This window comes from Cebidichthys violaceus, unplaced genomic scaffold (genome assembly GCF_023349555.1).
Source record: "Cebidichthys violaceus isolate CVI_PGR_0920_01 unplaced genomic scaffold, fCebVio1.0.p SCAF_9, whole genome shotgun sequence".
NCBI classification, from domain to species: Eukaryota; Metazoa; Chordata; class Actinopteri; order Perciformes; family Stichaeidae; genus Cebidichthys; species Cebidichthys violaceus.
This window is the reverse complement of record NW_027176975.1, coordinates 2934769-2957625: the sequence shown is the minus strand read 5'-3', so window position 1 is coordinate 2957625 and position 22857 is coordinate 2934769. Positions and strand designations below refer to the sequence as shown.

General features: G+C 44.8%; 5 protein-coding genes across 6 annotated transcripts; 2 read left to right on the top strand and 3 right to left on the bottom strand.

The window, feature by feature from the left end:
* Positions 1–1609: 1609 nt before the first annotated feature.
* On the top strand, positions 1610–4007 carry LOC137867116 (uncharacterized). Its single transcript, XM_068703554.1, has 2 exons — positions 1610–2583; positions 2701–4007. Exons 1-2 carry the CDS (start codon positions 1610–1612, stop codon positions 2738–2740), a joined length of 1014 nt encoding a protein of 337 aa, XP_068559655.1. The 3' UTR covers positions 2741–4007.
* Positions 3476–6189, bottom strand: LOC137867353 (protease-associated domain-containing protein 1-like). The gene is made up of 5 exons (XM_068703903.1): positions 5979–6189; positions 5633–5733; positions 5350–5459; positions 4931–5098; positions 3476–4811 (listed from the first exon to the last, which is right to left on the bottom strand). The coding sequence occupies exons 1-5, from the start codon at positions 6052–6054 to the stop codon at positions 4691–4693; spliced, it is 576 nt and encodes a 191-aa protein (XP_068560004.1). The 5' UTR covers positions 6055–6189; the 3' UTR covers positions 3476–4690.
* A 745-nt stretch (positions 6190–6934) lies between these two features.
* Positions 6935–11328, bottom strand: il12b2 (interleukin 12B 2). The gene is made up of 8 exons (XM_068703724.1): positions 11165–11328; positions 10817–10898; positions 10474–10713; positions 9679–9784; positions 9369–9556; positions 9052–9200; positions 8852–8962; positions 6935–7214 (listed from the first exon to the last, which is right to left on the bottom strand). The coding sequence occupies exons 1-8, from the start codon at positions 11165–11167 to the stop codon at positions 7062–7064; spliced, it is 1032 nt and encodes a 343-aa protein (XP_068559825.1). The 5' UTR covers positions 11168–11328; the 3' UTR covers positions 6935–7061.
* Positions 11329–14263: 2935 nt separating this feature from the next.
* Positions 14264–16567, bottom strand: LOC137866757 (transcription factor BTF3-like). The gene is made up of 6 exons (XM_068702852.1): positions 16498–16567; positions 15627–15695; positions 15400–15513; positions 15076–15277; positions 14910–14972; positions 14264–14652 (listed from the first exon to the last, which is right to left on the bottom strand). The coding sequence occupies exons 2-6, from the start codon at positions 15693–15695 to the stop codon at positions 14606–14608; spliced, it is 495 nt and encodes a 164-aa protein (XP_068558953.1). The 5' UTR covers positions 16498–16567; the 3' UTR covers positions 14264–14605.
* A 357-nt stretch (positions 16568–16924) lies between these two features.
* Positions 16925–22828, top strand: utp15 (UTP15 small subunit processome component). Of its 2 annotated transcripts, none has more exons than XM_068702850.1 (12): positions 16925–17057; positions 17801–17917; positions 18017–18109; positions 18198–18382; positions 18954–19132; positions 19819–19944; positions 20351–20486; positions 20588–20672; positions 21360–21515; positions 21615–21716; positions 21890–22023; positions 22124–22828. In XM_068702850.1, the coding sequence occupies exons 2-12, from the start codon at positions 17828–17830 to the stop codon at positions 22422–22424; spliced, it is 1587 nt and encodes a 528-aa protein (XP_068558951.1). In that variant the 5' UTR covers positions 16925–17057; positions 17801–17827; the 3' UTR covers positions 22425–22828. The 2 variants fall into 2 exon arrangements, with proteins under 2 accessions (XP_068558951.1, XP_068558950.1); XM_068702849.1 differs by having other exon boundaries at positions 17798–17917.
* The last annotated feature ends 29 nt before the right edge of the window (positions 22829–22857 follow it).

Sequence of the window (22857 nt, the reverse complement as noted above, 5' to 3'; positions counted from 1 at the left end):
CACGTGTGTGTAGGAGGAAGTATTAGTAGTATTTGTGTTCAATGTGAGGAAACGCTGTTAATTAACAACACCTTGCAAAAAAGCAACAGATTATTATCGAGTGGTCCGTTGAATGGTTTATGGTAATGAATCGCGTGCGGTGCATGTTGCACTTAATAATAACAATGAGGATAATTATCTGCACTGTTAATAACTCCTCTGCACAAATGTTTGTCCTTGACAGCGATTTACTGCAATTCATTCAAATAATAAATTGTTATTCATTCAATTATTATTAAAACAATAATAATAATCACAATGATAATTTTAGCAGCCTGTCCGTTTTACAAAGGCGTGGCTAATCTGTGTCCTAGAAATAAGATTTATATCAATATTTTGCCCGACTTGTTAATAAACCTCTGCTGCTACATTGTTTCCGTTAAGAGTTCTAATTATTGTCTTTGCTTTCATATCTATTCATTTTGTATTTTGTTTTATATATATATATATTCTTTTTTTAAATTTTACAAAATGAACCAAAAACACAACGAGAACGGTTTTGGGGATAGATAATAAAGAGAGTAAATATTAAACAAAATTCAAACCATATACCTCGTGCTAAGTTATTCAACTCGCCTCGGTGTAACAAAACAAGAAGCTCAACTTGCTGGTTAGTCCGTCACCCTGTCATCTTTGTAACATACAGTGATATAAATAAAGTTATTAGTATTATTGCGTGGTGGCTGAACGGCCCTGATGAAAGCCACGCAGAGGGTCAAAGTTCAAGGTGGTAAGCTATGACCAAGTCATGTGTCCCAACCTGTGAGTGCGCACTTTGCGAGGGCAGCTGCAGTGCTCGTGCATGTTGATATATTTGGGAACACTCAGCAGCTATGATGGCTTTAAATCCATCAGACACCAGTGACTGCAGGATGAGATATGAAAGACACATGATGGACACATGTCTGGTGTCTCCTGGTGGCTCCACCTACTGTAGAACAAGGTCTGCATTGAGTTGACATTTAAACCAAACTGTCTGCTAGCTAGTTAGCGAGGTATAGCTGGTTAGTTGGTGAGCCATAACCAAATGAATGGTTCTTGACTTCATTACTTATTGTCGGAGAGTCATGACAGAAACACCGACAGCTCACAGCTCCAACAAAAGGTCTCTGTACATTTCCAAACAGGCATCATTTGGATGAACAGATGGCATGCTGGGAATCTAAGGTGATATGTTTTTTTCCCCCTAGGAAAGTTTTCAAAAGTTTGTTTTTGTTGTTGTTTTTTGCAAGTAAAGTATGATAAAGATGGCGACTGTAAGAAAAAAGTACTCACACTTCCTCTCTAAAATGGAATTAATATTAGAAAATGACGCAATGCACTTTATACTTCAGGCAAATAATAAGGTGAATATGTTGCAAATCAGTATGTTTAATCAAGTTACCACACGGCAAATCTGGGAGCAAGTACAGAAAAACTGTAGAGAAGAGGAATGAGGGCTAAGTTTATTATAAGGCATAATTAAAATGAGCTTAAATGTCTGTCATTATTTAAAAAGGGCAAACTTAAACATTGATATTAAAAGTGAGATGAGGTCATGCCTCGTGGGGTAATAAACAGTTGAGTTGACATGGGCAGTGTCCTCACGAGCAGCTATAAAAAGACGTTGAACACAAAGCGCATGTTCGGAACAATGCTCCTCCTCAACATCACGGACTCTGCGCCGGGAGGAGGAGGAGGAGGAGGAGGAGGAGGAGGAGTTCCTCTCTCGGTGAACTTCGACAGTCCCGAGGATTTTCTCATTTTCGCTTTTCAGCTCGTCTTCGCTACAACCGTGGTTCTGGTGGCCGGTCCCGTGGTCGTCACCATCTTGGCCACCAGAGCCCTCCGCCTCCAGAACCGGTTCGTTTTCATGCTGAACACCAGCATCTGCGACACGCTGGTCGGGGTTTCGGTGTATTACCTCGGTCTGTTCGACGTCCAGGAGAAACATCCGTCCAGAAATGGAACTCGCAACTTGTTGCCGTCTCTCCTCGGGGTGAACGTGATGACGTTTCTGTTCGCGCAGTTCGACCGCTACTTCGCCGTTTGTCACCCGTTCACGTACACGCGCTATGTAACCCGGTGGGTGGTTATCTCTGCAAACGTCTATTGTTGGCTTTACGTCTATAGTTATTCCATCGTCTTAAGTTTTGTGCCACTTTCCAAAGCGCTGCAGGTGTACGCGTTCAGCATTGTCAGCTTACAGATCATCGTGCTCACCAAAATGGTCATGACCGTCAAACTGTACGTGGTCGCCCGGTTCCAGCTGGACAAAGACCCTCCCGGCGCCGAGAGAGAGAGCAAGAAGGAGTCGTTGAGGATCATCATCTTCGTCGTGGTGAGCTTCTTGGTGATGTGGCTCCCCTCTTTTATAAACATCATCGTCACATTTGGGCTAGGAAGAGGGCTGACGTTCAGGAACCAGGCCACCAATGTGTTCGCCATCATGGCTCGCTTCAGCGCCGTGTGCACGCCGTCCGTGTACATCTGGGGGAGTCCGTCTCTGAGGGAGGCCCTGGTCAGGACCGTGTGGGGCCGAGTGTGTCCGAGGTGTAGGAGGAGGTAACGGTGGGGAGGAGGAGAGGAAAACACTGCATGCCAACGTCACTCTCGTGGTCAACCTGTTTATCTATACACGTCTTATAATCTAAACCTCATTTCATGTCTGCCCCTCTTTAGAGTCGACTCCTGTCACGGGAAGGGAGTCAAAAAGACATGACAATAACAACCAGAGGACCACCAGCTGATCACTGTTTATTGTCCCTCTCTCTCTCTCTCTCTCTCTCTCTCGCTCTCTCTGTCTCTCTCTTTTTAATTTTTGACTAAACACTGCTTCCTTCTAGATCTCGCAAGGTCTCACTTTATGGTCCATCAGTCCTGAATCAGCTGATATTAAATATTAAATGATATGCTGTATGGTCTGAGGTTCAGCTGTAGTTCATATAGTGCAGCTGCAGCCGCCTTGAAATTAGAAAAGTTATAGTAAAGATGTCAAAAAGTGTAAAATATTTAATAATATATATATATATATATACAAGTTGACATGTACATCTTGTATTTGCTCTGATGATGTGTGAGGGTACAGGTGATATCTGATCAGCATAAGTGAAGTCTACTGAGCTAATGAACATAATTATTTCCTGTATTTATTTTGTGTCAGCGATGCTTCCGCTATGTTCTCCCACATTGGTGTCGCTGTCCACGCTGCTGCGGTGCTGAATCCTGCTTTAAGGGGGCGGAGTCACGTCATCTTCGGCTTCAGCGATGTTTCTTTTGAACATGTATATGTACATATACGGGTTCCTGTAATAACCACACACACACACACACACACCTCTGTGATATCAGGTGTGAGGGTGACACATCAGTCAGATATCAGTTCGTTCAGGAACCTTCCGAGTCCACAAACTATTTATCCAGATGGAAAACATTGCTACTGAAAAGAATGCTACAGTCCTGATGCAATATCTTTTATTTATGTATGCATGTCCCCTTTTTCTTCTAAGAGAAAATGTAAATGAACATGGCCAATAATGGCTTTCACATTATAAAGCAATACAGTTTAAAATGACAGGCTACAGTTACCCACAATGCTGAGTGGTAGACAAATACAGACCCTTATCAACGTCTCCGATTCCTACTTTAAATCCACACATGAATAAATAAATACGACGCTATCCTGGTCTACGAGTGAAGAGACCTTAAAGTAAAGCAGTGCATCTCTCGTCAAATGTTCTCACACAGAAAAGATACATTTCAGCAAAAAGAAATAAGAAGTTCACATTATATTAGAAGTGAAGCTCAAGCTCTCTGAAGACAAAGGAAAGTTGACGTGAAGACGGAAGTTTAATGTATAGTTCTACTATCTGTACAAAACTACTGTACAATGGAAAAATGACCGCAAACGACCTAAAACCCTAAATAACAGGAATATACAGTAAATGAAATTTTGTTGAAAATAAAACCAGATCAACTAAAAGCAGAAATCTAACACTTCATGACTCCTGTTTTGTGCTCCAGTTTTCCAGATTCAATTTCAAAGAATCGCACTGACCTCTTCGTACATTATTAATAAACATAAACAAGAATATAGAAGCAGATACAAAACATCATCGCATGCCATATCAAACCCAGGATGAACCGATGTCTTATTCATTGATCGGCTGCCGTTAAGGGATGAAGACGTGCTGCGTTTACTTCATTTCTGGCAGAAGAGTTTCTGATATTAGTATCTATTCTAAACAGTCACAAGCAGACAGAACATGTGGCTCTTTAAAGTGGTGAAGAAAAAACCCCAAAAAACACTTCATGTTTATTAATATATATGAGAAACCCTTGAGTCAGAGTGCCGCCCTGGTTAACTTCATGCAACTAAGCAGCAGTTTGTTATAATGTTACAGTGAGGTGACATTGCTGGTATGCTGTTCTGTACAAGAGTTAAATAATACATGGTGTCAGGGCCTGTGCTGTTGTTGTTGTTGTGCCATGTGTTGGAGCCTGACATAACCATGTGTACATATGCTAATTTGTGCAGAGCTCACGTATTTGTTTGACACTGAAGAATTTGTTTTTCCCAGCAAGGCTGTGGGTTTGTTCGCACCGATGACCAGAATGTTTACAGAGCGGGGGTGGGGGTGGGGGGGGCGTGTGTGTGTGCAGGAAGTGGCTTCTACCACAGAGTCCACGGGGGCTGCTTGAGTGGGAACGAGGCCAACGAGGAAACATTGACAGGAATGGAAATGACGGCCCATGGCAGCGCTTGTCTCTGCAGCGATCGTCTGATCATCATCCTAGAATACATTAAAAAAAAAGAAAAAAAAAAAGGGAGGGGACAGGGGATTGTTAATGTCCATAATATGTATCTCGTTAATCTAAAATAAAAAAAACGGGTCAGAACGATCCGTCTCACCCATCGCGTCCCAGCAGGAACAGGGCAGGAATGCTCGGTTTGGCAGCGCTTCCGTCGGCGATCATGTCGAGGTACTGGCTGTCGTTGTCCGCTGCGTCGTCGGCGATCAGAACGGCTTTGCCTCCGGCTTCCTCCACGTGTCGGGCCTTCTGTACGAAGGAGCAACCTCTGCAGGACACACACACACACACACACACACACACACACACACACACACACACACACACACACACACACACACACAAGATGTGAGGAGCCACAAAAGGCCATTTGATTAAAACATTCCAGAAAAGCAACGTCTTCCCTGCAACTACAAGTCACAAGTACAGGAGCCCCGCTGGTCTTTCACCATCTACTAAACGACTCCATCCAAGCTGATGCAGGTGACAGCTGGCACGTGCACACACACACATACACACCCTCTTTCCACCAGCACTACTTGTCCCTGTACGAGCTCTCTGTCCTCCAACTCCGAGCAGCCGTCCGCCGGGTCTGCTGGCACGAGGAAAATCTCATCGTACGACGACGTCTGGTGGGCCGAAGGAAGAGGAAGAGGAAGAGGAAGAGGAAAGAGAGAGAGAGAGAGAGAGAGAGAGGAGAGGAACGTGATTAGGTGGTGAGCGCGTGCGTGTCTGAGAATTTTAGAATCCCGTGGCCAATAAAATGGGTATTCAGAGAAAAAAAAAGGGGCAGAGCACTAACAAAATCTCCCCCGAAGTCTTTCGCAGGTGCTGCGCTGAAGATGTACCCGATCTCCTCCGGACTGATGACCCGGAAGTAAAGCAGCTCATTGATCCCGAGACCTAAGGCAGACCAGAGGCAGACGTTAGCTGGCTTTATCTCAGAGACGTGAATGACTGCGTCGTCAGTATGAGGCCGGTGTTTGGTAAAAAAAAAACACAAGCAGCGGGGTGAAACGAGACGTAAATGCACAGGTATTAAACAAGCGAAAGCTACGACGAGCCGCTAGCTAGCTAGCTAGCTAGCTAGCTAAATTAGCTGTTTACTAGCGGTTTGAACATTGCCCCCGCCCCTTAAACTTACTCACCTGACACGCGACCGAGGTGCATAAAAACACACCAGAGGTACACAGCTAAAGCTTTCGTCCGAACAACCTTTGCCATGTTCACGACATTTGTAGAGCTCCTCAAACGTTACGTAGACGTGACCGTGCGGTACTCGTCCATGTGTGGGACCGTGCGCTAGCTGTTGTTCTTTCGACAACAGAGCGTCAGGTTAGCAGCCACTTCCTGCGGTTCTTATCATGCGCATGCGTATCTCGCAAAGCCGGATTGCCCTGCTAGGGCGCCGCGGGGCAAAGCTGAGCCGTTGGGCCCCAATTGGCCCCCTCAGTACTATTACAACTCTTTGTGTAATGTGTAGCTGATAGTTGTATATTCTAGAGTCGCAGCCAACTTGTCAACATATTATATAATATTTTAAGCACACAATATAGTTTGACATTTTTTGGGAAATGCGCTTATTTGCTTTCTTGCAGAGAATAAGATGATATTTTTTGATATGACTCTCATGTAATGTTTCTAATCTGTATATGTAAAACTAAGTCAACCAGCTTCTGGGGTGTCGACATATTATCATTCAATCTTTTTAAATCTTACTTTTGGCCAGAAAGCGTTGAAACATATTTCTCAAAAGAAACGATAGCTCTCTTACAGTTTACATAGATGCTATTTATTTACAGCTATAATTAATGTTGAGAATGTTGAATACAGCTCCTTCAAATTCAGCCACAGGGACTCTCTTCAAGTCAGGGCGTCACAATTGGGTAATAAATATTGCAAGGCCAACCTTAAGGCTCAAAATGCAAGACAAAAGCTCAACTGAAACTCTGTTTAGCAATAAAGTTTACATTTTAGTTATCCAGCTGCTCAGAAAATAACTAAAACAATAACCTTGAAGCCACCCTTCATATTAAATACAGACAGTTCAAACAAAGCCTGAACAATAAGACTTTCATGAACATATAGATTTATTGCATGGCACTATCCCCAATGTTGAATTGTCGTTTAACAAATACAATTGAATTACTTCAGTGAAATACACTCAAATCTGCGTCCACTACTCCCAGACAACAGGTGTTTGGACACCAGCAGGACAACCATGCAGGTTCTTATTGAGCACCTTCCTCATAAGGTTGCCTGGCTCTGCTTGGCATCTTTTTCTTTTTCTGCTTCTTCTTGCAGTTGTCCAGGTACCCAGGTGGCAACTCTGGGCAGCAGGATTTTGCTGTGTTTCTGCATTTGCATAGGTTCCCTCTTCTCACCTGCAGTGAGTTAAATGACAGTGTAGACACGTTATTTGTCATTTACGGCTCAAGCTTCAAGCCCAGTCAGCTCCAGGTGTGTCTTTTGAGGGCTTTGCCTGTTATTGAGCTGTCAGACAATATATTAAGTTTAACTTTTTTAAGATTTGGGAGTATCTAAACCAAATGTTGTATTTTTTTAATGTTCGTCTTTCAGCATGTAGACGGACAAATGTCCCTCTTAACCTGTTCATGTTATGAACTATAGGAGGAAAAAGTAAAATATGGAATTTCAGACAGCGACTGATACCATAATCACTGTCAGGTTTCAGTGCATTTGTCCTCTATATAACACATCTGGTTTGCTAGTTTTAGTTGGTGCCTGTGATGTCAGCACGTGTGTGTAACTGTGACGATATTGATGTAAAAAGTAAAAAATATTAGAATAACACTGTAGCTGATAAAGAGTGTCCCGTTGTTCTCCTAACAGGGGAGAAATTCTTTCATTTTTAATTTTATTTTTGAAATTTTAATTTGTTCATCTTCTTCAAAGTTGGATTACAAGAATTATCATTGTAGGTTTTACTACCGAAACTAGGTGATCTTATCAAATTAAATAAAAAGCATTCATTGCTGGAAAGCTTCTATTCCTCGTTGAATATTATAAATATGAAAACAGGTTTCCTTTATAAGGACTAACTTGTTTGCTGATCGATTAATTAGTGTAAATTCAAACAGGGACTAGTCATTACGATCATATCAGACACCCATTGTACTTGGGTACTGTGACCCACATAGTAGTGATTAATACCTAAAACTACAAGCATCTTGTCTCTTCATCTCATGCTTATGTTTCTAGTATTCTGTCCACCCCCCCCCATGTACTTAAATGTGGACTGATACTGCATTGCATCCAATGGGGATTTCTAATTTGAGTCAGTAGTTGTGCACATGACACGAGCGCCGCATAAATGAAGAAGGAACATGCATCAGGAAGGAAGCACAAGGTTCTTTTAATAGCAGCTTGTTTTTGCACGGCACCAAACAGAATACACAGAAAGGCCAACACACTGGTACAGAAACACACAGGGCCGAAAAGCACGTCCTTACAAAGCCCGTCTTAAAGCAGACGCACATGGACACTCGAGTGAAGTGAGGTAATATGTGGATTTCCTTAGGTTTCAATGTCAAGGAGACCCATTTTTTTTAAAGATTTGGTCTCTAAATTGTCCCCCTATTTAGACCCCAAACTGGGGAAATAATTTCCTTTAAAAGAAATCATGTGTGTATGAGTTAGAATAAATAATAAATATTAAGAATAAATAAATAAATAGTTGAAATACATAATATAAATATAAATCATATTTATTTATATTATATAAATAATATAAATATATATAATATTTATATATCTATTATTTATATAATATAAATAGCAGTGTATACTGATCTTCTGTCCTAAAGCTTAAAGATTTATTCTGGTTTGTGTTCTCTCTCAGCCATCAGTGTGCGATTGCCCCAAAAAGGGGAGACAGTCAGAGACACAATGAAAAAGAAACACAGTGGGTGAGAGGACATGAGCGGACATTGTGGACGAAAGACAGAGCACGAGAACAGCCAGCGGTGGGTTAGAAAAAAAAAACCAATCAGTGGGTTACATTTTTCCAGGCGGTCCACTGGCTCCAGTCTGAGAGCACCAGCGAGTCTCTGGAGCGAACCCTCAGCTTGCTGATGCCCTTCGGCAGCAGGACGGATGAGGAACGTCCGGGCTAGAGCGAGACAGGTCACATGGTAAGAAAACAAAAAAACAACAAAAGAAAAGCAACAGAGAGACTGACGGACACGCTGGACTTTGTACCTTGCCGTCGTCTTTCAACACGTATTCGATCTCGTGCTCCAGACTGAAGAAGCTGTGAGGGGTTGACCAGCTGGACGGTGGCTCAATGGTCACCTTCAGGTCCTCTTCCCCCTCCTGACACGTCACAATCAGGGGACTGTCGGGCTGAACTGGACGGAAGAAAAACAGAACAAGAAAAAAAAGAAGTGCATCAGTAAGGATTCATGTGAACATGTATGTATTTACCTGCCTTCTTGTCTTATCGTAGTTCTAAACGTTACAAGTTATCACAGCTGTCGCAGAACTTTGTCGGTGATTTCGTTTTCCCGTCCGCTTACCGATGTCCCTGAGGTAAAAACTCTTGGTCGTCCTGACGACGGAGCGGTGGACGATGGCCTCGGCGGTGAGCTCCAGCATGGTGCTCTCCTCGGCGTACGGCGAGAGCGAGTGGGACAGCTCGAAGTGGAACCTCCCGTCGGTGAGCCGAGCGGCGCTGACCCAGTGACACGACTCCCTACCTTCACGGCTACATGGGGGGGGGGGGGGGGGGGGGGGGGGGGGGGGCGGTAACGACAGATCAGAAAAGGCTCGTCGGTCTATCCGTGTGACCTTTCAGCAATACGGTTACTTAGTTATCTGAATCTTTACCAGTCACGGCCCAGTCCGAGGCGCACCGCAGTTTGTTCGGTGTGGGTCCACTCACAGCTGAAGTTACAGTCGTAAGACTTTGCCCGGCAACTGACGGAGAGAGAATCTAAAGATAAAAAAAACCAATGTGAGTGAAAACCAAACCTTAACAGGAACTGTTAGAGAAATTCACTCGAAGCCGATGTAAAACTCATCATCACAGGACATTTATTCTTGCAAGAAGGAGACAGAGTTGAAACACATACAAGTCATGCATCAAGGCTGCTCAGAGGTCTGTCTCTGAGTCTCTGATATTTATACTTCGGATAACACACAAGTGCGTTTGCACAGAATCATTTGCATAAAGCTACGTGACACGTCTGGAACTCGTTCTTCTCCCCTTCCGCACAAGCAAACGTCATCTTGACGTTTAAGTAAGATATACAACCGCAGGACCTACAACAGAAGGTCACAGTGACCGCTAAACGAGGAACATCTGAGATAGCAAGTGTGAAGAGAGTTCACACAGGAGCCACAGACTTCACGGAGCCTTGTGTGTTAAACCATAAGAACAGATCGTTCTAAAAGTTATCTTTCTCCAACAGAAACCAACAAAAGTGAAGAGGGGAAATGTCCCTAAAAACAAGACATTTATGTTGGAAGTGTATCGTAGAAGGGCTCAATGCTACATCCTCCAGAGAGAGAATGGTCCGCATGCACAGAGTTTCCAGAATTTACACATTTTGGATGTTACAATAAGTTCCTCTATTTGAAGGGACATTTATTGCACAAAAACGAAAATCGGCAGCATCTCACCTGACTCTTCTTCCTCCTCAGCCTCCAGCAGCAGATGGGTGGACGACAACATTTCCTTTCCCCTCCAGCAGCTGTATTCTCCCAACATGGGCGTGTCCACCTCGGACAGGGCCAGGTGCGGTCCGTTCTGCTGGGCGTCCTCCGGCTCCTCGCCCTGAAACTTCCACGTGACGGCTCCGGGGGCCTCCGTGCGGCAGGTCAGTGTGACCGGATTTGAGTCTTCCCTCTTCGCCACCACGACTGCAACGGGACGAGATGAACAGATTTAGAAACATTCGAGACAATTTAAAAAAATATATATATATATATATATATAAAAATGCGTGGAGTAAATAAGACGTACAGTTTTCTGGGAAGCGGTTGAGTCCGTGTGCTCCAGTGAGGCTGGCGAAGAGAAGCCCACATAACCACAGTGACAGAGTCTTCTGAGGAAGCAGCAGGCAGAGGAGGGGATTACTCGAAAAGATCCACTTCTAGCATTAAAAACCTCAGTAATTATCTCTTAAATTAAGGAAACAAAAATTATACATTTCCAGGAGTTGAAAGCTTTTGCTTGAAAATATGTGGTATAATAATGCAAAATGACCAAAAGAGCAAAGTTGGTCCTTTACCCCCCCTGTTCTATAATTTACAAATAAAACATAGATAATAAGTATAAGAAGCATCTTTAACTCCAATAGTTATTTCTTACCATTTTGGATGAGTTTAGGCTGAAGTTATACAGAAGACCAACAGATGAGGAGAGCAGAAGTTCCGTGGTCGTAATCTAGAGGACCGTATGCTGTAACTGTCCACTGAGCATCATTTTTATATCGCGGCATGCATCATCATCATGTCACCTTTGGAAGCGTGAGGGGAAACTGAGCGATGGGTTGAAGCTGATAAGAGCTCGCTGGCGGTGCGTTTCCTCGATACCGTTTTGCATGTCAAATGTGGTGGACAAATGAAGTGCGAGTTTCGAATGAGGGACGGTGGAGATGGCGATAAGAGGTGTGAAGAGTGGGTGTGAAGAGTGGGTGTTCAGGAGGGCGGGGGGTTGCCCTCAGCATTTTTAAGTTGAAACGCTGTGTGTGAGGTACAATGTAACCTGATTACAAATCCTGGAATCATCCAGAGCACGCACACACACGCACACACGCGCACACGCACGCACGCACGCACGCACGCACGCACGCACACACACACACACACACACACACACACACACACACACACACACACACACACACACACACACACACACACATTTGATCTTCAATCTCGTAATTTTGAGGCAAATCTAATCCACCTCAGAAGTTCCTCAAAACTTAAACCTTTTCTGTAACTTTACCAACAAACACGTCTACAGACATCACGCCTTTGAGAGGAGAACACAAAAGAAGTAGAATAGAAAGTCTACAGAGATGACCGTCACTTCTCTCTGTGAAGTGAGCTCCCTTTTGTGGAAGTTATGAAATCTGTTTTTAGATTCACAAATGTTGATCTCATGTAAAGATTAGAGATTCGTCTGCAAGAGTCGAGGCGTTGAAAACCACTAGTTGTTGCTTCTCAAAATGTGAACATTTGCAATCTTTTTAAAAGTGTTTGTAGCACAAAGCAAGCAATTTCAAATACGTCAACTTGGGCTTTGGGGCATTTATCACCGTTTTCTCACACTTTCTCGGACTGATGATAATGAATCATCAAAGATGAGTCTGGAATGAGAAACATCCTCATTCTGGATGCAAATCCCAGAAATGACCCAGTGTTACCGTGGGCATTTTTTTTGTTGTTTATCCCCTATCATTTGATGCTCCCAAGGTTAAAGAGCACACAAACACAAACACACACACACACACACACACACACACACACACACACACACACACACACACACACACACACACAAGGACTGTCCCTGCCCCGTTAGTCATGTACGGGGGGGGGGAACACCCAATTTCATCCGGCCAAATGTCACGAGTGACTTCATGCTCGAAAAAAAAAACCATGTAAAAAAAACCAAAAAACACTTTTTGTTCTATTTTTTCTCCACTTTTTGTTCTTGTGTTCATCCTCACAGATCATCATCATCACCTGACGTGTGGAACATGCGCCTGAAGCACTTCCTCAGTAAACAAAGGAGGGCCGCGCTCCACATCGCTTTGCATCTCTGTGCTCTTGCAGTCGGTGGGTCGGTCGGTCGGTGAGCACATTTTACTCCAACTTACTTAGAATCCAGCGTCTACGGTATGACAAGCGTATCGCCACCGCATTATGACCTAAAATTTACTCCAACTTACTTAGAATCCAGCGTCTACGGTATGACAAGCGTATCGCCACCGCATTATGACCTAAAATTCTGCGAAGCCCGTCTGGTCATTCGAACAGAAATAGTTGGTTTCAGTTCCTTAAAAGCGGAAACGGCGTTATTCATGCATCTGCTGCTAATTTAATGTACTTCAATAACCTCTCTCTCTCTCTCTGTCTCTCTCTGTCTCTCTCTCTCTCTCTCTCTCTCTCTCGTCTGTATTCTCAGTATTTAACTACATTATTGATAATCTATAGCTGCAACAAAAAGGTGCAGCTGTTGAATGAATGCAGAGCAGGTAAATATACGGGTTGACGGTTATGGAGGACAGAATAAGTCACACGCAGGGGGGACTGTGCTCCACCACTGAACTTACAATTTGATTTAGTTTAGCTCATTTTTGTTTCAGTGTAGCTTTATGTTTGTTTGTCTGTCTTAAAGACAGTTTTGAGTCACACAACTTCACTTCATCTGAATCTGATGAATCAATGTGAACAAAGTCCAGTTCAACGTGTTACTTGCATAGGAATCCCCTAAACCAAAGCACCTTTTCTAAACCCGGCTCTGAGGTCACTTCAGTCCAGATGTGGGGACAGCCCGTCAAGGCTGTCCCCACATCTGGGCTTCATCTGGGCTTCATCTGGGCTTCATCTGGGCTTCACCAGCTTCACCTTCCATGACTATAATATTGATCACAGACATATCACCAGCTGATATTCAGTGGCGAGTGCCAGAGATGAGGCTACCTTAGTGCTGCTGTAAAAACCCTTCCTCTGCTGTAGGAACATTGTGATCTTCTAGAAACTTGAATCCCCGTAAGACGCCGTTTCTGAGCTTTATAGAGTTACAGCACAGCTCCGAGGCCTCGGTCCAGTAGATGTGTGGAGCACCCGAGACGAAACGTGAGCTCCGGCTCCTGTCTTCACGACGACACACCTCCGACAGACGCGTGAGAAAAAAACGAGGCTTCTGTGGGTTTTTGTTTTGTTCTGTGATTTAGTCTACATCCACACTACTCCAACGAAAACGACCTCCGTCCAGACTAACACGCCTGGAAACGAATGTCACGCGACTCTTCACGTACACCGGGCATGCGCCGAACAGGAAGTAGATTGGCGTATTTTGTAACTAAGCAACCAGAGTAATAAAGTAGTCTTTAATGATCTTAAGTACGTGTCTGATACTCAAGATCTTCCTCTATGAACTCAAACAGATCGTTTGTGGAAAGTTTTCTAAGTTTTATTTTTCAGACTTAAAGTTCTCTTTTTCCTCTTTCTCTCTCTCTCCTTCCTTCCTTTCCTCTCTCTCGCTCTCAAACGGAGTAGTGTGGATGTAGCCTTAATATACAGTTATTTTAATCCGATATCTGACAGAGTGTTGAGAGAACATTGTACTCTCAACAACAGGCGGCTCCAGACAGCAGCTACTATACTTTCCCTATTAGGAGGAGAACTGACTAAACTAGGACCATGAGTTTGATTATGATACAACTAACAAAATGCCTTTTTTTTAAATTTTTTGATGTAATTTTTATTACATGATTCATTCCACCAATACATGTTGGATGTGGGCGTCACAATGCAGGAGAGGCAGCGCGTGTAGGAGAAAGGGTTTCCACTGAATTAAATGATCTCAACTGTGCTGCAGAAACCGAACAGGAGGATAAATGAGCGGTTACCGTAAAAAAAAAAAAAAAAGAAGAATAAAAAGGAGTACATTTTAGCCCAATTGTTACGATTTTCAAAACTACTTTTTTGTTTGTTTGTTTGTAGCCGTAGAGCGATTGCAGAGATCAACAAGTAGAACATGTGTTGCTGTGTCAAAGAGAGGGACCTCGACGCGTCGTTAGTTCGCCTCGTCCTTTGAGGCCTCGTCAAAGTTTTCAACCAGATCTGAGAGCGGAAAACAGGAGGAGCAGAGAGGAGCAGAGGACAGGAACAGGTGAGAGAACGAACGACTCAATGAGCACAAGTCAAAAAGACACTTAATTACTAAAGATGAAACACATCAGCTCTCTGGATGAATCCAGGAAGACCAGGTCGGCCTGTTATGGACGGTTCATAACGTGGCTATTTCAATGCTTCATTACATTTATACAACAGCTGATGCGACTCTTTGTCTTAAAAAGGGGATGTGTGGACGCGCTCACCTGGAACCTCATCATCCTCCTCGTCCTCCTCAGCGATCACCATGGGGGCTTTGTTCTCTCCGGCTGCGAGGGGAAGAAGAACAAACTGTTCACAGGCAGCACACACAGCTACCGAGACACACCAATGAACAGTTTTCTATCGATCATTCTAGCCCTATGTGGGTACCTGGTCTGGGCAGGTTCTCCGCTAATCTCCTGAGGCTGGTGAGACTGTCGGCTCCCAGCTGGTTTAGGATTCCCGGGAGCATCTCCGTGAGCTGCTTGTTCTCGGCGTGCCCCGTGATCGTGAAGGTGTTGGCAGCCAAGGAGGCCTGAACCTTTGGGTTGTTGAAGTGGATCACCGTGCCCTGGTTTGTGAACATGTTCACCTACAGGAAAACACAAACGGGGGGGGGGGGGGGAAGGGAAGTGAAGAGTGCGAGGTCAGAGGCAAAAGAGTCATGTCATGAAAAAATGGACCGCTGGGCATTTGGGAGAGAACTCGCCGTACCTCCTCGATGCCAGAGATGTTGTTGACTCCCAGTTTCTTGAGGGAGAACTGCAGCTTCTTGTCATCTGCCGTTGCCGTCCTGTGCACCACCTTCTTCTTCCTGCGGGCCGACCCCTGCGGAGCACAACAACGAGCTGTAACGCATAAACCGATAACCCCATGAGAGAGACACACAAACGTCGTCTTAAAGACGGGTTTTTTTCCCTCCGGCGCACGTTCAAACTCACCTTGCCGCCAATGCGGACCTGCTCCTGCAGTTTGGCGAGCTTCTCCTGGTTCATTATGTACTCCTTCATCTGACACAGGGAGCAGAACAGCACGCGTGATGACACTTTTTAGATTTGCACACAAATTTCAGTCATTTTGGGAAGAAGAAAAAATAATGTTGACTAGACAAAGCACCCATAGTCATCCTGATTGTTTTCTACTAACACTCATCTACGTGCAGACTAATAGCTTGAACTTAAAAATGAGAATCAGTAATAGAGAAATATGCAAAACGGAACATCATGTGTGAACTCCAACAGTCCATTAGCGACATGGTGGTCTGCGATTACAAACAAGTGTCAAACCTAACCCCCCCCCCCCTTATCGATTTGCCAGTTGGCGCAGCATACGAACAAGAACGCACAGCTGCCAGAAGTTCAAAAATAGCTGCACACTTTATAGTCCCGACTCAGGTTCTGCGCGAATGGGACAGAGGTGTTCGGCTAGAGTTCGTGGCTAGCTTAACGTCGGGCTCCTTCTGTAAAGCGAACGTCACGAGCCTTGTTTTTTTTTTTACCCCCAGAGTGCCCTAACGAGAAGATGTGCTGTTGGCTCGTGCTTGACCTTTCGGCCACCGAGAACGGGGAAGCGTATTTTTTCTTAAACCCCGGGCTCTCAGAAAATCATGACAACTGGAACTGTCTGCTTGTTAGCTAGCCAAGCTAGGCAGCTAGCTCAGGTCCCCTTTCAAACTGACGCTAGCGTCACGTATAATTTGACCGTTTCTTCCACGGCGCGCAATGTGACTCGGTGAATTGTTATTTTCCCCTCTACGGAGTCCACTATACGAGGCTGGGGCATCTTAATAAGGCCACGGAGACGTGAACTGACCTGGGAGTGTGTAAACACGCGGGTCACACAGCCGATAGAAGCTCAGAGAAAAGAGCGAGGACCGGAAGTGACGTCGGGAGATTGATAACTTGCCGGATGAGCCGTTTCTTAATTTCCAGTGTTTTCTAAATAATAAAAATCAAGTCTAGTCACATTTTTGAAGTCATAGAAATAACGTACAACAATAACATGCTTTCTAAAACTGACTAAAAGTAGAGGAATCCATAAACTTTTGAAAATAAATTGCATTTTTTTTTTTTACGGTAATGGCTATACATTTTAACTACTTAATTACGGTAATTAATACATGGGCATATTAAAAAATGTTGATACTACGTTCACAAGCAGTGTCATTGTAAATATATATTAAAAAAATGTTTTCCTTTCAGTGAACAATAAAGATATGACATCCACAACGGAAGTAGTCACCTTAGTAATCATGGCGTCCCCCAGTGCTGCGAGAGGCAACGTGATATCGCCTTAAAATGAGCAACTATTGGTTTACATCAACAATCAACATCGGTATCAACTCATTTCAACAAATCCTTCTTTAAACAAAAGTAAGTCTGATCTCCCGGACGTGTTTCGTCCAACGGTTAGAATGACCAGGAACAGTTTAGTGGGAAATGCTAGGCGGCTAAAGTGTGCTAGCTAACGCGCTCCTTGCTGTGCCGAGCACGTTGGCGCAGGACTCCTTTCTAACAAGCAGCTCTTACGGTAACACTGCGTGTAACTGTACCTATTGGATGAAGCGTGATTGTAACGTCGGACTTTCTTATTCCATTGAGCTTTTTTACGCGCGTTAATAAACCGCAGTCCGGGAAGAAATCGAAATGGTGAAACCGTTAGCTTAGCCTTCGCGGATAGCATGGCATAGTGGGTTGTGATGCTATTTGGTGCGAGGTTGGGAGTGTAAACTCTGTTGCCATTCAGTCCACGTTGTTGATGGTTTTGATGTCGCTTTATCCACCGGTTGTTCTCTCGTGGATCAAGCAACAGATCAAGCGTTTAACTCCTTTTATTACCGTTAAAATTACGCACGTTTGTTTTGAATGGATTAGCTGTAAAGTGGTAAAATCCACTCTGTCTGACTGTGCCATATTATGTGTATGATCGTTCCAATATAATAAGCAAGACACATTAAAAATACATTTGTCTTGGTTTGAGTATAGTTGGACTGCACGTGTTCGTCTACAAGTACTTACTTAGCAGGCCACTGAGGTTTAAGGGGTTAACTGGCCCGCGTGTCAAGTCTCTCATCATATGTTAATAACCATGTTTTTATTTTCCCATGTCTCAGCAGACAGAGTGTTACGAGATCGGCAGTGACATGGCTTCGTTTAAACCTACCAAAATCCCACTCTATCCAAAACTGGGAGAGAAAGTCACCCAGGACACGCTGTACTGGAAGAACTACAAGGTGAGCCTCTTCCACCTCAATGGTACCGTGAGCCAGAAGAGCACCTCCTCGGTGTCGTTCCTCCATCCTAACCATGCGTCTGTGTTTCTTCTCCCGCAGGCTCCGGTCCAGATCAAAGAATTCGGAGCCATCTCGAGCATAGACTTCTCCCCGGTGGCTCCGCACAATTTCGCCGTGACGGCATTCACCAGGGTACGTCGCCTTGAATTCAGCTTTTGTTTTTATTGGACCGTCTCCGTCCGTCGTGACGGCACCTGTCTGACTCCCGTCTCCTACACAGATCCACATATACGGGCCGTTCTCCCAGGAGCCCGTGAAGACGTTCACGCGGTTTAAGGACACCGCGTACTGTGGGAGGTTCAGGTCGGACGGTCAGCTGCTCGTGGCGGGATGCGAGGACTCGGTGGTCCGGCTGTTCGACGTCGGCGGCAAGGTGGCGCTCAGGATGTTCAAAGGGCACACGAAGTAGGTATCCGCCGTGTGTGTGTGTGTGTGTGTGTGTGTGTGTGTGTGTGTGTGTGTGTGTGTGTGTGTGTGTGTGTGTGTGTGTGTGTGTGTGTGTGTGTGTGTGTGTGTGTGTGTGTGTGTGTGGTGCTGTCCTGCAGAAGGAGTCCTCTCACATGAGGCCTGGACTCGTTGAATGATGATGTTTTGAGTGATCCATCGTCTGAACTTCATGATGATTCTCAAGAATTCTGACAACCTTCAAACTGTCTGACGGACTTGAAGGCTTCACACACTGGGGGAGCTTTTTTTTTGTTGTGCATGTCAATTTTAGTTTGAAAAAGTAACTTTTTTTTTCACTCCTTCCGTTCCTACCTTTCACAATAAAAGCCCTGGGCATGTACACTGTTTATTAGAGGGAACTCAATTTCCTTTTTTTTTTTTTTTTTAGAGCATTTCATGATAGGAAACTCACTAAAGTAGCTTAGGCTGTGCAAAAGAGATCCCGGTAGTTGACAAATCTATTCCAGCGTTTTATTGACAAAGCGCTGCAACTGATGTCAACCCTGTCTCCGCTTCATCTTCCCCTCAGGGCGGTCCACGTCACGGACTTCACCTCGGACCGCTACCAGATCCTCACGGGGTCGGACGACTACACCTGTCGCCTGTGGGACATCCCGAACGCCGCCGAGCTCCACAGCTACAGGGAACACACGGACTACATCCGCTGTGGCGTCGCCAGCAAACTCAACAGAGACCTGTTCATCACCGGTGAGACGGAGGCGAGCGGTCCTCAGGGAGGAGTCGAAGCGAGGACAGTCGGCTCACTTCAGCGTCAATGATTTTTGATCTTTTTGTAGCCGGCGCCACCGGTGAACGTCCTCCGTCACAGTGGCTCTAGATTCAACGTAAATAACAAGAACAGGAACAAATCTGCCGACATTTGGCTTTTGACTGGTCTTCTCTATTTAATGAACCTTTTTCAAAAACGAAACCTGGTGTTTATATGCATGTAAGTAACTCGTATACCTAGAATAATTAATATTATTCACTAGTCAGCTGGTGATAATGGTCAGCTGGTGACAAATAGGAAGAGCCCCGTCTTAAGATTTACTCACCCATGGAGTGTTTCATCACTACTAGAACTGCAACTGTGGCAATTATCTCACTATCACTATCCACATTCATATTTCAAGACGCTGCAGATGATACCCAGCTGTAAGAAAAGAGGGAAGTTTAAAAACGGAAGCACAGATTATCAGACGACACGCGTCTCGTTTGTGTAAACTTGCCGGTATCGGAGCGCTGCAGACCAACGCTTTGCAAAAAGTTGCGAGTTCTAATTCCTCAAGTTGCTCAAGTTCAGATCTTTGGACTGCCACTGCAGGTCGAAGGACTTTTGTCTGTTTTCGTGTGACTAAACCATTGTTTTTTTTTTGTTTTGTTTTTAATCCTAGGATCCTATGACCACACGCTGAAAGTGTTTGATGCCAGAGCAGATAGGAGCGTGATGACCATGGACCACGGCCAGCCAGTGGAGAGTCTGCTTCTCTATCCCTCTGAGGGGCTCCTCGTCTCCGCAGGTAGTCGGACAGAACATCCACAAAAAACCCAATGTATATTTAAAGGTCCCTCAGCCTTGTTCAGGCTGTTGTTTGGACTTAATTTGGACAAAAACAACAGTGTGTTTTAGCTGTGCTGTCCTGCAGAAGGAGTCCTCTCACATGAGGCCTGGACTTGTCGAATGATGATTTTTTTTGAGTGATCCATCGTCTGAACTTCATGATGATTCTCAAGAATTCTGACAACCTGTTTTTTTAAAACTGTCTTGACGGACGGTTCCACCTAGAGCTGCACTCGTACGCTTCATCATATTCAACCAGGATCGTTAACGTTATTCTCTCTCTCTCTCTCTCTCTCTCTCTCTCTCTCTCTCTCTCTCTCTCTCTCTCTCTCTCTCTCTCTCTCTCTCTCTCTCTCTCTCTCTAGGCGGGCGCCACGTGAAGGTGTGGGATCTGCTGAAAGGGGGCCAGCCTCTGGTGTCGCTGAAGAACCATCACAAAACCGTCACCTCGTTGTGTCTCAGCAGCAGCGGACAGAGACTGCTGTCGGCTTCTCTGGACAGGTACGGCCCTCAGGTGTCTGCACAGCGTCTGACGTAATCTACTTTATGAAAATATGAACCTGACCTAATTGAAATCCTCTTTTTATTTATTTGTCTTGCAGGCATGTAAAGGTGTACAATACCACCAACTACAAAGTGGTCCACAACTTTGACTACGCTGCCTCCATCCTCAGTCTGGCTCTGGCTGTAAGAAATCCCCTCCTCTCCTTATTGTCTGTCGTGTTTTAAAGATAAACGAAGTGCAGAAAGGTGCGTTCAAATACGCAAAGCCATATCTGTGAGGACACGGCAGCTGGTTACGTCGCCCGAGATATGAAACGCTTCATCTGGACGACTGTGGCAACAAAATAAAACCTCACATCAGGATCTGCGTGTATCGAAGGGAGCAGTTTCTGCAGTAGCCAACAGAAATATGCCACTGCAGAAGTGTCTGAAAGCTGCATTCTCTCTAGTGTCCACCAGGGGGCGACTCCTCTGGTTGTATAGAAGTCTAGTCTAAAATGACTCTACTTCTCTCTTGATTTATTCTCTCAGTAAACATTGTAAACATGAGTTTATGGTCTCAATCTCTAGTTTACAGTCTTCTTCAATACAGCATGATGTTCATTTAGTACATTATGATCCAATTTAGAGTCACACAGACCATAAAGCAGGCAGTAGTCCCAGCGGTAGTCATGGTGTCTTCTGGACTTCTTGTGTGTGAAACGGAGCCGTTGAATGATGATCTCTTGAGTGATCCATCGACTGAATTCCCTGATGATCTCAAGAATTCTGACAACATTTCACAGACTTTAGTGAACCGTCGTAAATTCTGTCTCGAGTTTGTTTCCTGCTGGGATTCTTGACAAGTCAAAACTTTTGTTTCCTCCTCAGCCGGACGACGAGTCCATCGTCGTGGGCATGACCAACAGCATTCTGAGCATCAAGCACAGGAAGAGCCCCGAAGAGTCGAAGGAAGCCTCCGAACAGAAGAGGCGTCGGCCGTCGTATCGGGTTTTCGTGAAGGGGAAGAACTACTCCCCCAAACAGGTCCGCTCACACGCTGATCATTCCCCGAGAGATGCCTTTTTTATTTCTGCGTTTATTATAAAAGGCGTTTGATTCATTTCCTTGTTGCTCCTCTCCCAGGATGATTATCTTGTCAGCAAGCCGGTGAAACAGCATTTAGCCAAATACGACAAGCAGCTGAAGAAATTTAATGTGTCGAAGGCTTTGGATACGGCTCTGGAGGTATGCACTTTATGGATTTTACAACATTAAATGTTAAAACAGTTGGTCTCATTTTATTTTTTTATTGGCAATACAAAGCCGTGAAGCTGAAAAGCAAAGACGCAAAAAAAGGTGGTTTGATTTTAACTTTTATTTCTATATATATATATATATATATTTAATTGTATTTACAGACATGGACAAGACTGAGGAAGCCCGAGATCACGGTGGCTGTTATAAAGGAGCTGGACCGAAGAGGAACGCTGAAGAACGCTCTGGCGGGGCGGGATGAGCAGGGGCTCTCTCGCTTGCTCAACTTCCTCGTAGGGTAAGAAGCAGAAGGAAAAAAAAAAAACCCCGTCATCGCTCAAGCGACCGAGTGTTGAAATAACGCCCCTTTTTTTTTACTTTTTCCGCGTCTCCTCCAGGAACTTGGTCGACCCCCGGTTCGCCCCCGTCCTCGCGACGGCGGCCGAGATGATCCTGGACGTCTACAGGCAGGTCATCGGCCAGTCGCCCGTCGTGGACCGCCAGCTGCTGCGTCTGCAGGACCTGCTGGAGAGAGAGATCGACTACCAGCGGGACCTGCTGGAGGTGCTGGGCATGTTGGACACCATGTTCGCCTCGTCCCTCCCCAGGGCGCCGGTGCCGTGCCCCGGCGCCGGCAGGGCCAACGGCCTGGCCCAGGGAGAAGCGGGTCCCTTGAGACCACAGCTTCAGGCCACCTGAGGCTTCAGACTCGAGTTGGAGTGCCTTCACAACTCTAAAACCTCTTTTTGGAAAACAATCGGACACACACTTCCCGTTGGCACAGGTTTTTAAGAGACTGACAAACCCATGGGCGCATCACTCTGGTGTTTTTAACTCCAGCGCAACAAAAAGAGGACATGCATTTACTGTGTGAGGAATGTGTGAATGGAAAGTGTTTGTTTTTTATTGGACATCTTGTAAATTACACTTTGTAAGTGTGTGTGTGTGTGTGTGTGTGTGTGTGTGTGTGTGTGTGTGTGTGTGTGTGTGTGTGTGTGTGTGTGTGTCGAATGATTCAACCGTTAACGTCTGCTTTGTTTTCATATTTGTCATCGGTAAACGTTTTCCTAAGCAGATATAAATAAATCTTTTGTAATATGGAAGTTTGACCCATCATGATTGTGAAGAAGTC

Coding starts and splice junctions, on each gene's coding strand:
- LOC137867116 (XM_068703554.1), top strand. CDS start 1,610: ATGGGCAGTGTCCTCACGAGCAGCTATAAAAAGACGTTGAACACAAAG. Junction 2,584..2,700: donor TGTCCGAGGTGTAGGAGGAG/GTAACGGTGGGG, acceptor GCCCCTCTTTAG/AGTCGACTCCTGTCACGGGA.
- LOC137867353 (XM_068703903.1), bottom strand. CDS start 6,054: ATGGCAAAGGTTGTTCGGACGAAAGCTTTAGCTGTGTACCTCTGGTGT. Junction 5,734..5,978: donor GCACCTCGGTCGCGTGTCAG/GTGAGTAAGTTT, acceptor GGTCTGCCTTAG/GTCTCGGGATCAATGAGCTG. Junction 5,099..5,349: donor GTAGTGCTGGTGGAAAGAGG/GTGTGTATGTGT, acceptor TGTGTCCTGCAG/AGGTTGCTCCTTCGTACAGA.
- il12b2 (XM_068703724.1), bottom strand. Junction 9,785..10,473: donor TGAGGAGGAAGAAGAGTCAG/GTGAGATGCTGC, acceptor TTTTATCTTTAG/ATTCTCTCTCCGTCAGTTGC. Junction 9,557..9,678: donor CTCGGACTGGGCCGTGACTG/GTAAAGATTCAG, acceptor CCCCCCATGTAG/CCGTGAAGGTAGGGAGTCGT.
- LOC137866757 (XM_068702852.1), bottom strand. CDS start 15,695: ATGAAGGAGTACATAATGAACCAGGAGAAGCTCGCCAAACTGCAGGAG. Junction 15,514..15,626: donor AGGTCCGCATTGGCGGCAAG/GTGAGTTTGAAC, acceptor TGTGCTCCGCAG/GGGTCGGCCCGCAGGAAGAA. Junction 14,653..14,909: donor GGAGGATGATGAGGTTCCAG/GTGAGCGCGTCC, acceptor TTCCGCTCTCAG/ATCTGGTTGAAAACTTTGAC.
- utp15 (XM_068702850.1), top strand. CDS start 17,828: ATGGCTTCGTTTAAACCTACCAAAATCCCACTCTATCCAAAACTGGGA. Junction 21,717..21,889: donor CTTTGGATACGGCTCTGGAG/GTATGCACTTTA, acceptor TTGTATTTACAG/ACATGGACAAGACTGAGGAA. Junction 22,024..22,123: donor TTGCTCAACTTCCTCGTAGG/GTAAGAAGCAGA, acceptor CGTCTCCTCCAG/GAACTTGGTCGACCCCCGGT.